The following is a 14131-nucleotide window of genomic DNA, read 5'->3' as shown; positions in this document are numbered from 1 at the left end:
TAATGATTGTTGTCGTCGTTTATTCATTTTTTTTACCAATGATCTTTTAAAATGAATTCATTTTCTACAGATTCAGTGATGCTTGGAAAACTATAACCTGAAGAAGCATCTATATTTACTATAGATGCTTTTTAGTCTCTTTATTTATTATATATCATATATATATTATATATTTATATTTACAATCCATATTGTTAGAACTATTGAAGTTTCTGCAATGCGACGTTTTTATTCTTTAAAAATAGTTTTGAATAAAACTCAACAGTGAAGAATAAAAGACTTGAATATTATAGAATAGACGATAAAATGAGTGGAATCAATTCTGAAAAACAGAGTAATTTAAAAAAGGAACAGGTTACACTAATAGGTTAAAGTTTTGTTTTTGTTATTGGACAGAAATGCAAATTTCACTTAAAATTAGAATATATATATATATATATATACATTACAGTACAAGAACATATATATGTTCTTTTTCAATTTCATCATATATTTTTTCCTTGTGCAAAGACAGGCGGTTGTTTTTAAATGTGATATTTAAACCAACTTAATTAGCAAACTATATTATACTAAACTATACTATACATATATGTTTGCAGTGCATATTCTTAGTACTATTAATGTTACTGATACAAGTTTTGTCATTATCATTGATAAATCATGGGTAATAGTTTCCCCAATTATTATTTGTTTCCTTCATTGTTATAGAATAAATGTATAAAATAAAGCAGAATATAATGGTTAATTCTTCTGAAAAACAGTCACACTAATAAAAACACATGCCAGTGAATATTGAAGTATTTCTAATGTTAGTGGAAATGCTGATGACAATTAAAATTAGAATTTTACAAATTAACATTATTCTAATCCACCTTTTTTGTTAAACTTGAATCTTGAACCATGCAGTGAAAATAGAAAATGGTTTACAAACTTCAGAAAGTTGTTAACACATGACTTAATTAAGTTCATTTAAAGTAAAGTAAATCATCTTCATTAAAGTGTATATTTCAATTTGTATGAATTTATTTCATGTAGATATTTAAAAAAAAAAAAAGGTTTTAAATGTTTTTAAAGATTTATTTTGAAATCATTGTGTTTATTCTGGACAGTTCTTCTTTACATATTAACTTCAGGTATACGACACAGAGACACGGGACATAAGGGTATACAGTCCTTTTTCTGCGTCTACAGTCTTTATTTGAGCCACTTAAAAACTTGTAAACACAGAACAGAGAATTGACCTTTTAGTTGCTTCATTACCTCGTCAGAATATAAACAGAGGGTCGCTTTAATGTCTCCACACTACACCAGCGAACTGTAGAACCCCTGTAGACCCTACATCTCCTCCTGCAGGAGCAGCAGGAGCTAATGGAGCAGGAGCAGCAGCAGCAGGGCCACACACAGAGACCTGCAGACCTCGGGCTGTTTTCCCGGCCTCCACAGCCTCACAGGAGACCTTCAATTGCCCTGTTAAAGAGTCCTTCAAAACACATCCCCCTGTTTTATAGACACGGAAACAATTTATGGCCATTAGAGAGCATTTTAGATAACATCTACAAAACTTCCCGTTGTTGACTAAACGTCTGCCAGCGCAGACACACACACACACACACACACACACACACACACAGAGTTAACACAGAGAAAAAGAAAACAAAGATGTAAAAGCATCTTGTTTGTTTCTTTGGAGTTGGCTGTTTTCAGTACAGTTAAAAAGATTAGGCTATAAAAAGAAGCAAAATAAAACATGAATACAGGAGACCACCCAGAATCCTGTCAGAGGACGAGGACGACGGGGACCAGGAGGATGAGGACGAGGTGTGTGTGTGTGTGTGTGTGTGTCCAGCACACTTTCACCAGGCTGCTTCTCAGACCAGATTACACAAAATCACTAAAACTTTAATAAAAAATGTCAGTTTTATGACGACAATTTGCAAAAGTAATTTTTTTTAAGTTTAACAAGCCTTTTTGTCTTTTTTTAGATGATTCAAATCCACAGCAAACCATAAAAATGTGTTAGAGTTGCAGATTAATTCTCCAATTCCTGGTCCTGTTGAGACTGGAAAATATGATATTTAAACTCTGCACAGAACTGAAAAAGATGCCAAGACTTTAATACAGGGGTCTCAATGAGTTCATATCATCAATATGCCGTATGAATTCCTTTTATTTATATATGTACTCTATTGCCTCGTGTGAGCTTTTCTGTCTTTTACTTCTTCTGTCTTTTATCCATTATTCTGTACAGCACAGGTTGTTTTAAAGTGCTTTACAAATAAAGTTGGATTGGATCATTTCAAAATATAAGCGGTTGTTTTAATATGCAACAATAAATAAAAACATATTTATGATGCAAAATTAATCTATTCATTTAAAAATAAAAACATATAGAAATGACTCGTTACAACTTGATATTGTTTGGAGGGCCACATGAAATCGATTGGAGGGCCACATGTGGCGGCCCGGGGGCCACATGTGGCGTAAGATGTACGTGTTGAAGCGGCCTTGTAAACATAACATCAGGCTAAAATGAATCAGTAGCATAGAAAAGGACACTACACGAGGACCAGCTGCATAAAAAAGACGAATGTTTATTATAAAAATAAAGTTACAAAAAAAACATAGTTTATAGCGAGTACAGCCAAACAGTACAAGAGGAGGGTAGGAGGGAGAAGTGTCACACCCAGTGTTTCCCTCAGGTGGTGCTTGGTATAAAGAGTTTAAAAAACACTGATCTACATGATTAATCAGATATTTGTGTTTACAAACAGGTGTACCTAATAAAGTGGCTGCTTAGTGTCGTGTGTGTGGACTGGAATATTCACGTATAAGAGCTGTTCTGTGCAATTCAAGTCAAATTAAAGTTGAATCAAACCACTCCCTCAGCTCAGTGTATGAGGAGCACGTTCACGTTCTCATGTGTGGAGTAAAAAATAAATAAATATCGAACAAACAGGAAATGCTTAAGTGCAGAACCTGTGGGCTCCAGTGCATCAAAATTGCCGCGGGCTAAAATGCTAATAGCTGTGAGTGTGTGAGTGTGTGAGTGTGTGAGCAGGATACGCCGCTCCTTCTCTTGTTTGTGTTATTTTTTTTATTTTTTTTTTATTTTTTTTAAACAACACACAGTTACTGTAGGCTGTGGAGTAAACACCATAAACCATGTTGATCATTTAGTTTAAAACATGATCCCCTTTAAAACACTGTAAAACCTACTTTAGCAGCACATGTTAATCAAATAAGTTAATTTAAATGACTTCATCAAATTTTATTTTACTACAAACCTAATTTTAGCCAAGTTCCTTCAACAATAAATACCTGAGCAACTTTAATCAGTTTTCAGCTAAATTGTTTAGATTAAGAAACTTAAATGATTTGAGGTGATTCTGTTTTCCATGTTACAGTTCTAGCTCTACTCGACTTGTTCTGCTGCTACATACAAACAAACGCTCCCTCTGTTTTCAGATGAGTGATGCAGCAAACAAATAACGTCACATCATTTCTGTTCACGAAGACCAAACAGAATCGACAACAAAAACAAAAGTTACGCACCGCGGCTTTAACCATGTATATAGGAATATGTAGAAAATGTGTTTTTTTCAAACACAAGTTGAAAATCTTTTAAAAAAAATAAAAATAAAAGTATGAATTTGAAAAGTTAAATCAATGTTTAAGGCAAAAATGACCATGAGAGCAGAAGCTCTGGTTTGAGGTCCTCAGGGAGGGATGAGGTCCTCACTACTGAGGTCGTTCCTCGAGAGCAGGGGGAGGGGCAGCCTTCATCAGTGAGTGTCAGCTGGCTGAGCAGAGCATGGTGGCAAAGCAGAGCAGCAGGACAGAGAGTTTCTGCTGCTGCTGCTGCTGGACAAGGACCAGGACTAAGACCGGGACCAGGACTAGGATCAGGACTAGGATCAGGACTAGGATCAGGACCAGGAGCTTCCCACTCATCTTCACACGACGTGTGACTCCTGTGACAGTGTAGATATGTTTGATAACACTCATTATCCCTTCAACTGCTTCAACTACGATGGAGACGGATATCCTTCGTCCAGCACCGACGAAGAGAAGAAAATGTGCAGACCTGCGTACAGGTACAACTTTTATATTTTATTATTCTACTTTTCATTTTTAATATATGTACACATATATATACATATATATATATATATATATATATATATATTGAAACTTTTCTACTCATCAGTTTACCCACCAATGTAGATTTACTCATTTAAAAGGCTTAGATAAACGCAGATGATTTCACTTTTTACTTAAGATTAACACTTTTAAAACACAATTTTTTTCAAAATATTTTACTGAAATATGTAAACATTTCTTAAATGTGCACAAATCAGAGTAAACAACTTTTAGAAACTATATACACCTTAAATAAATTAAGAAATGACGTCAACATGTTAGAAAGGAAAAATCAATTCTCATCAAGTGCTCTTTTTTCCCCCCAGTATTACAGTTCATGATATGTAAATTTCTTAAAATAGACTACATTTTTTTGCAGCCAAAGTGAAAATCGAAATACTACCTGCTTAAGTAATACTTAACAGAGTTAAGTATGATTAATCAGCGCATAATTATACATAAATGAAAGGGAAACAAATGTAATGTAATTTATTATCTGTCAGTTCACACTGTGTCAACAGTAAATTTATTATAAACCCCTAATTAGTGTATGGATTAATACCTTAATTATTACAGCATTTACTAGCTGTCAATTAATTAATTACTTAATTAATTTCAGTCTGATATAATTAAATTTCAATAATTTGGTTAAATATATTAATAACATTAGTATTGACGTCTTGTCGGCAGTCCTTTCTCTTCAGATGTGCAAATTGCAGTTGAAAAATAATGGTCATTAAATTATTGTTTTCATATTTAAATCATTGTGATGAGATGAGTCTATATAAGCAAAAATTTTAATTATTTTCAAAGTGTTCAATTCCCAATGAATTTAACACAGTTACATCAAAGTTTAATTTCAGTTTATGTTGTTGGTGTTTTTTTATCAGCGTCATTTATTTCCTCTATTACAACTCATAATATACAGAAATTCCACTGAATTTTTTGTTGAGTCTAAATGAAAATAATAAAAATTATAATTTTGTTCACTCTGCTGTATATAAATTCAATTTAAGATATATTTTCAAAAAAATGATTTTGCAATGAGCTGCATCTTTCTTTCTTCTTTTAAATAAAAACATAATTTTCAAAACCTTTACTTGTCTTAATTTTACTTCAAATCTGTAACCTGGAATGACTGTGATTTTTTTGTGTGACATCATCAGTGGGTATATTATTACCAAACTTTACATGTTAACATATTTGGGTGATCACCTACTGTACCGGTCACAAAAACAACAACATTGTCCTTGGTGGAGGCAATAAAATGCAGTAAATGTAAAAACTCATCTTTAACCTTTCTATTTTGCTCCACCATTAAATCTACAGGCAGATTTGTGATGCTTTTTTTCTCATTATTGTGTTTTCATGAGGACAAAATAAAGATACTGCAGTTATTACTGTTAATCTGTGACATTTAATGAGGCTTAACTCTGTGATAGACGCTGCTTCTTACTTTTATTTACCCTGTCAAATGTGTGTTTGTGTATTAGCTACATCGCTCTGATCGCCATGGCGATCCAGCAGAGCCCGGAGCAGCGGGTCACTCTGTCGGGCATCTACGAGTTCATCATGAAGAGATTTCCTTACTATCGCTCCAACCAGAGAGCGTGGCAGAACTCCATCAGACATAACCTGTCACTGAACAGCTGCTTCATCAAAGTAAACTCATCACACTCAATATTTCACTTATTCTACTCAAATATTGTTTTATATACTTTACATTTGATTAAAAAAATGTAAATATGTTTTGAGAATTGATATCAATTTGAATGAATCTGGCTTTAAGAACTTTACATTTTACACAATTTTAGTTACTAACTAACAATTTCTTACCAGTATTTCCATTGTAAAAAAAAACTTTTTTCTAGTAAAACATTTTTAAGTTAGTGACTAAATCATGTAAAATGAAAGGTTCCTTAGACCATTCTCTCAAATATGTAAAATTGCTATATTTTCCCAAAACATGTTCTTTAATTAGAAATTGTAATATTTAAGGAATACAATACAACCACTATTTTTAATTGGAAGAAAAATAGTATTATTACTGAAAATCAATTATATTATCTTCGAACCAGATTCACTCAAATATTTGAATATACTAAATATAAAAAAAAAAGAATCTTCAAAAAAAATATAATACAACCAATATAAGAAATATGAAGAATGATTGTAATATTGATCGATATTACTATATTTCTTACTATTTTTAATACAATGTTACTTAATTTTGCACACTAACTTGTAATTTTAAGTATTTTTTCTATTTACTAGTAATAATAATATCGTAATTCTTACAATTTTAAATCATGTTTAAAAAATGTTGAAAATGCATGAAAACAAGCACAAATTGTATATTGTTGCTAATAATGGGTGTTGGAAAAATTGCAGACGTATCGGGTCAATAGGGTAAAAAAAAAAGTCCAACAGGAAGTCAGCCATTTTGAATGTTATGATCATTGTTGACAATTTTGCATTTCAACGTACTGCAGCTTTTAACTTTACATGATTTTATTCACAATTTCAATTCTTATTTTCTTACCGGTAGAGAGTATTTGGTTCATTTGTATTGCTGTTTTTAATATACATTTTTGAATGTTTCTGAAGGTTCCTCGGACTGAGGGCAATGAAAAGGGAAAAGGAAACTTTTGGACTTTTGCCACCGGCTGTGAATCCATGCTCGACCTGTTTGAAAACGGCAACTTCCGCCGCCGCCGTCGCAGGAGGAACATGAAAATCGGCCTCCGTGACCCTGGAGAAACGCCCTTCCACCCTCTGGAGAGCCACACCAATCGGCACGCACCTGCCGCCCGCCACGCTGCAGAACCTGACTCCGCCCTCTGCCCTCTTAACCCAGAAAGGCCAAGGCCGGGTCCACAACAGAACCACCTCAACCCGAACCCCGGGCAGCAGGGGAAACCGGAGTCGGAGATCAAGTTTAGCATTGACTACATCCTCTCCACTCCAGATCCGCCCCTGTCTGGGTTCAGATCGTCCCACGCTCCGGTGCACATGGGACCTACGGCGCCACCTATACACGTCCTGGAGTCCCCGCACCTGAACCTGCACTTCTGGACTCTGTGAGGAAAGGAGAGTCCAAAACTGTCCAAAAACTGGGGAGAGGATGTCCAAAGACAAAAATACTTTAAAATATCAACGAAGAACAAACTAGAGTATTGTGCGACTGATGCGAGGTGCAGCTCACAGTCGAGTCTCGTCTTCATGTTGTCATTCTGCTGTGTGTGTGCAGTGTCTGCAGTGCTGACATAGACTAGACCTTAACTCTAAATATGTGACAACAAACGCAAGCTATTTAAAGTGGTTTGAAATGTCGGGTTTTATTGCATCAATCTTCAGATCTCATGAATTTCCCGTAGCATTTTCTTCATAAAGGAAGAACCTGCACTCATGTTTGTGCCCATTCTTTTATTTTTATGGTATTTTCGTCCCTTATTAAACATAATTTCAGGAGACCACTTATGTCAGTGTTTGCTGACATAACTCTGACTCGTGTTAGCGTATTAACACAAAAAACAATTTTTTGTTTTTCTTCTTTAAAACAATGTAATGCACCAACTAGTGGTCAACATTTGGTACTGCAAGTGGGCAGGAAAAGAAAAGCTTTATATTATATGGTCTATTAGAAGGTCTACAGGAAGACATGATATGTTGTTTCATCTGTTCTAGAGGATGTGGATTGACAAAGTAAAGTCTTACCCATTCATTTTCGATGGTGGTCATTTTTGGCTGTGAACACCACAGGTGTGACTAAGTTGAATAAACCAATTAGGGCTGTAACGTTTATGCGATTTATCAATTATTAATCAATTACTAAATTAATTATCAACTATTTTGATCATCAGTTAATTGGTTTGAGGGGTTTTTTCAATAATTAAAACAAGTTTCTTAAATGTGAATATTTTCAGGTTTCCTTGCTTCATTTAACAAAGAAATCATTAAAACTAAATCATTTTTGGTTTGTGGACAAAACAAGAAATTTGAAGTATTTTGAGGTTTGGGAAACAACGGTCAACATCTTTCAACATTTTCTTGCATTTTATGGACCTAATAACATAATCGACAGATTCATTTTGCAACACATTTAAAAATAAAAATAAATCATCATTTCCATTTTCTGACATTTTACAGACCAACCAAGTACCATTAAGTACACAATTAATCAAGAATATAATCAACCTGCAGCCCTAAAATCAATACAAATTTAATGAAAGAAGTTATTAGCAATTTTTAATATTTTTAATATTTGTTATTTGTTTCTTAACGTGGACGATATCGTGGTAAAATTGGTCAGATTAGACTGAACACTGGACAAAGGTTAATATTACAGGTCGCTGTTTGTTTGATTTAAACTAATTAACTGTGGCAAACTGGTTATAAAGTGTCTCTGATTATGACGTTTAATTTCCCTTCATATGAGAAGAAATCAAATTGAAAAATGACATAAAATTGAGTTTATTGTCATGAGGTGGTTCTTCTCTTAAATCAGATTGTAATCTAAACACTTCTTTAAAACCTTTAGTCCACATTAATGTTATTCAATCTCAGTTTGGAAGTGTGATTCTATTCTCAAATTATTTTCTCACTATAATCTAATTACTTTATGACATTTTTGATCATTTCTCACAAACACAATTTTGGATTGATGATATTTCTGGTTTTTAGAAAACCTGGTCACTGACAGATGATTTTTACACTTCTTCAAATCCTGAAATTAAACCAATTCATTTGCAGAAAACTGGGATTTTTATCTGGAATAATATCCGATTTGATCCTAAATTATAGCATTTGTTTGACGACATTTGTTAATGTTTCCTTTTCATTTCATACAATCAGTGTTTTCTGTTTTGCTTTTTTTTAAAGGCACATTCTGTCTAAATTCAATTATTCCACACCCCGCCCACATTTTGCAAATATTTCTTCCCTGACCTTTCCAAATCCTGATTGACTGACACTTAAATTCTAATCCAGTCGGCCCTTATTACAACACATATTCACATATTCACGCACTTAGAAAAAAAGGAGGAAGCCTGCTCTGCCCAACATTTCCTCCGTACACGGGAGATCAATCATCGCTGCGCTGCTGAAGGGACATTTTTCAATTTAACCTTTATATTATGTCTTGACGACATCAGAGGAGTTTCAACACACTTAACATGAGTGGCATTTAATATAGCATAACACTTGCAAGGTGAGGCCGAAATGTGACCCTATTTAAATACAGTGGGGCCCCCGACTATGAGTCTGTGAGCCTCCGCGGCAGCAGCCCCTCCCCCCACAACACACACACACACACACACACACACGCTCACCTCAGATGCAATTATAATTAAACACCTTATGCCTCCTTTGCAAATGCCCCCTTCATCGATCTGAGGGTTCTTAACATTCGCCCCCCAGCAAACGTCGGTGGCGGCGCAAACGTTTATGGATCAGCAAGTTTCCATTAACAAAGTTGTTGATGTTGAATCGGCTGCCGCGGCGACGTCGTGGATAATATTTGGGTAAATTAACTTAGCATAAAGTGCTCTGAGGCTACAGTGGAGAAATGTGTGCTCGTGTTATGGAAATATGAAGCGACTGGAACAGCGTTCCCATGAATGGCCTCAATTAAAACCACTGTAAACTCATGTGTTTAGAGATGATCCAATAACAGATTTATTATCAGAATTATCGCTCCAATATTGGCCCAAATCACAGGACTGGATGTCAAAAATAATAATAAACTCTAAAATATGGCGTAAATGCTTTACTAAACAAAGACTGTCACGTGACCAGAATTACACTCTTTAATTGGGCTACTGTTCTCTTTTTGACAACTTTATTAATGGATTTTACAGAATATCATATAGATCAACTTAAACTGAAGAAACACTTTTCACTGTCCCTTAAGATTCCTACATGGACTCCTCCAGTCATGTGAGTTCTTTTGTATTCTGTTAAAAGCACTTTGAGACGTTTGTGGCTCGTGTAGGACATGTTTTTGTCTTATTTCAAGGAGAAACAAATGCTAATATTGTGTAACCTTTTTGATTTAATGCAAACTGTGGGCATGACGCAAACTGCCGATTTTTGCGAAACTGAATTTCCACCCCACTGGTAGGTGGCGTATTAAGCAGAAAAAACATTTCCACAACAGAAGTAGTCGTCAAGAATAGTCATGCGAGCACCGACCTTGCGACCCTTGAACCGGCTGACACCCCGGGCCTTTCATCTGTGAACCAGGTGCGTCCGAGGGAGCTGTAAAAAGTTGAAAAATATCAGTTAAAAATACTTGTTCCTAAATAATTAAATTAAGAACGGGACGATACCACGTTTTTGTGTCCGCTACTCTACCGATACTGATATTAATCCGATAACAGCCATTTCTAGACCATTTATGAACGTATGAAGACATTAACAACACATTTGTGTGACTTTTTATTTGCATGTTTACAGCCTGTGCACATACAGTATATTCAACATAATGTATAAATGATTTTTGGATTGTATTAGATTTTCCATTTTTTTCTGTCCGATATCCGATCCAGTGATTATGACCAATATCGGACTGATACTGACCGATACCGATTCCCATCTCTATCTTAAATACGATATAATATGTCCGCGCAAAATATCGCGATATTTCACTGTATCGGTTCCCAGCATCCCTAATATGAAAGTGGTTACAAATGTCTTATTAACATTAAAGTTGTAAAAAACTGTATCGGACTGATACTGGAGAGAATTCTTGGTTGCGATATCGGCATCGTTATCACTTGTAATGACGACACAGTTTATAAACACGAGCGTTTCTCATTTACAGCCGTGGTTGTTGTTTTTCCCGTGTTTTTTTTTTTGACATTTGTTTTGTTTGAGACTTCATTACAGCTCACGTTCACCGTCAGGAACGACGAGCAGCTCAGGGCGAGGAAAGAAAGGAAGAAAAAAACCCCGAGTGGAAGTTTGCAGGCAGAGGGAAAGCGGTGATCTGCAACGTTTGATATCAAATGAATCATAAACACAAACAGGTCGTTTAATCTGGGCTGCGTTTGAGAGGATTTTAGCACGAGGACTGTTTGAGTCTGTTTCCTTTGAGGCCGGAGGACGAAAGACGCTGCTATCGCTACGAGCTAATGAAGATCAGTGAAACAGCCCGAGGACTCCGACGTACACACGCGTGTCCCACCTTTGACATTTCCGTGGCGCGTGTGCCTGAGTGCAAGTTAGCGCAGGAATATGCTATTATTTTTAAATGGCTTCCAGTGTGTGTGTGTGTGTGTGTGTGTGTGTGTGAGTAATGAGAAAATCAACACAGCATGTCAATCACCGGCAGTTGGAGGATGTGTTTTCTTGTCCCTTCCAGGAGTTTGAGTGAGTGAAGTGACTCTGACTGCAGAAGATGGAAAAAACAGGTGTTTTAATAAAGGTTTGACATTCAAAAAATAACACAGAGAAATCTGCCAGACAGCTGTTTAAAACTTTCATTTTATTTGATAAACACGCACCTGTGGGGACGTTTTATACAAAATACAGAGAACTCTTGTAGATAAGGTGATTCATATACTTCTTTATTGTCAAAAATACACAATAATCTGTGTAATCTAGTAAAATAATCTCACAGAACAGAAAAACTGCACTAAACACTCACACACTAACACAGCCACTTTATTAGGAACACCTGTTCAACTGCTTTACAACACAAATATAATAAGGAATCAATCAATGAAGCAACTCAGTGTATTCAGTCATTAAAAAAGAGCTGCTGAAGTTCAAAGGAAGCATCAGAATGACGAAGAAATGTGGTTTCATTTGGTCTGACTGTTTCAGGAACAGATTATCTCGAGGGATTTTAACAAGCAAAAGGTTTGAAAAAGAGAAATCGAGCAGCAGGTCGGCCTGTTGATGTCAGAGGTCAGAGGAGAATGACCAGACTGCTCCAAGATGATAGAAAGAGACTCTAATAATGACCTTTTATGATCAAAGTATGAGGAAGTCTGAGGAAGTCTGAAGGTTCAACACAGCAGCAGAAAACCACCTCAGGTTCCACTCCTGACACTTTATCATGCCTCATGTCAACCGAACAGAAATGAGCCAATACAATACTCAGTATCAGTAGGGGTGACGGTGGCTCAGCGGTAGAGAAAGTCATCGTTCAACAGAAAGGTTGTGGGTTCCTTAATAAACTTAAATATTTCAAAAGATGTCAAAAGATGTGGCATCAAGAAGTCATTGTTAGGTATCAAAAGGATCAGATATCAGACAGATAATACTGGAAAATCTAATTCAAACCAAAAATCCATATATATATATACATATATATATATATATGACACAGTAGAAGAATTATTATGTCTTTGAAATGAAGCTTCATAAATGGTCTAAAATGACGGTTATCGGACTGATATCGGTCTCGATTCTCGAGTTTGTGATATCGGTGTCGGACACAAAGGAGGTCTATGGACGTCATTAGTTCCTACTGAAAATATGAATCTTTAAAAGGCAGGTCGTACATTTACTATTCTGTGTTCAAATAATAGAAGTCATATAACAGTTGGACACTATTTGTGTTAAACCTTACGCACTTTTCACAGAAGTAGATAAAGACACAGTTGCTGTTGCTCGAGTCGCGTTCAGGTCGAGCTCTGTGTCGCAGAGCAGATCCATCGCACTGAGTCAACATCACATGCAATGCAACTACAATGCACCACAGCTCCCGACTCACACTCTGACCTCTGCCGCACGACCACCAGGGGGCGCCAGCTCACCGTGTGTGAGAGAATGTGGATCGTCCATGTTTCTTCTCTTCTCTCGTGTCCAACACGTCTGCAACACAAGTTTTCATGTTAATATGATGCTAATAAGTGTATAATTTACATTTAAAGTCTAAAGTGAGTCATTTTTAACTATCTAAAGCAGTAAATATGTCAATAAACTAACGATTCATCTGTTACTTTTAATGTTTTCTTCTATAATAATAGAAAACAAAAATATTCATGTAAAAAATGAGTGTATAGGGAGAAACTGCTACGCAACAGGTTATTTGACTCAAGCTTTTGAATATTTTTCCTCAAACAGCAACAAATAAATCATAATAAGTAACAAAATTAAAGTTAAACTCTAAAACGATAAAAAAGTAAAAGTAACCACATTTTTTAACTTTTACCGAACATAGTGCTCTAAACTGCAAATATAAAAGTAAGAATTTACCTCACAGGGAAAAAATGCACCCGCTCCAGAACCAAATACACGTGTGTGTGTGTTCTGGTGTGAGTCCAGTCCACTCACTGTGTGACACAGACATGGACACAGGCATGGACATGGACATGGACCTGGACACACCCCCTGGCTCTGTTTGACCGGGAAAAAAACGCACACGCTCCAGTGACTGAGGCAGAATGTGAGGGGCCATGTTGTGGGATGAGGCGATTCCTGACGACCAATGGTAGAAGTCCGTGGTGTGTGAGGGGCCCACGGGGCCTCCAGAGAGGAGACGAGGGGAGGAGGAGGAGGAGGAGGAGGAGGACATGACGGGTTTACTATAGGTCAAGCTCAGGGATTACCACCAGAGGAGGAATCCCAGTGTGAAAAGAGTTGATATTTTTGTAAAAAACAGACTTCATTTCTGCTATGGATGCAAAAATTCATGGATTACTAACAAATTACTAAACTATTTTGATAATATAATGATCAGTTTAAGGGTTGTTGTTTTTTCAATAATCACAACAATTTCTCAGATTTTTCAGCTTCTGGGTTTCTTTTCTACGGAGAGCCGAAAGGGACATAATTACAAAAAAAAGAAGAAGAACTCACTCACATTTTACTGCTTTATCCTCCACATGAGGGTCATGGGAGGCGCTGGTGCAAATCCCAGCTGACATAGGGCAAAAAGGCGGGGTCAAACCCTGGACATGTCACCTGTCCATCACAGGAACACATGGAGACAAACAACCATTCACTCTCACACTTTCACACCTACGGTCAATTTAGAGTT

The 14131-nt window shown here is 36.1% G+C and overlaps 1 protein-coding gene and 1 long non-coding RNA gene across 2 annotated transcripts; one reads left to right on the top strand and one right to left on the bottom strand.

Annotated features, from left to right (window-relative positions):
* Window positions 1-3674: 3674 nt before the first annotated feature.
* foxl3 (forkhead box L3) lies at window positions 3675-7440 on the top strand. The gene is made up of 3 exons (XM_058621557.1): window positions 3675-4094; window positions 5634-5802; window positions 6748-7440. The coding sequence occupies exons 1-3, from the start codon at window positions 3988-3990 to the stop codon at window positions 7222-7224; spliced, it is 753 nt and encodes a 250-aa protein (XP_058477540.1). The 5' UTR covers window positions 3675-3987; the 3' UTR covers window positions 7225-7440.
* Window positions 7441-11295: 3855 nt separating this feature from the next.
* Window positions 11296-13417, bottom strand: LOC131448806 (uncharacterized). The gene is made up of 3 exons (XR_009234230.1): window positions 13348-13417; window positions 12906-12963; window positions 11296-11530 (listed from the first exon to the last, which is right to left on the bottom strand). It is a non-coding gene; the product is annotated as an uncharacterized LOC131448806 (long non-coding RNA).
* Window positions 13418-14131: the final 714 nt, after the last annotated feature.

This window comes from Solea solea, chromosome 21 (assembly GCF_958295425.1).
Source record: "Solea solea chromosome 21, fSolSol10.1, whole genome shotgun sequence".
NCBI classification, from domain to species: Eukaryota; Metazoa; Chordata; class Actinopteri; order Pleuronectiformes; family Soleidae; genus Solea; species Solea solea.
The sequence above is the reverse complement of the archived record's forward strand: the minus strand, read 5'-3'. Positions and strand labels throughout refer to the sequence as shown.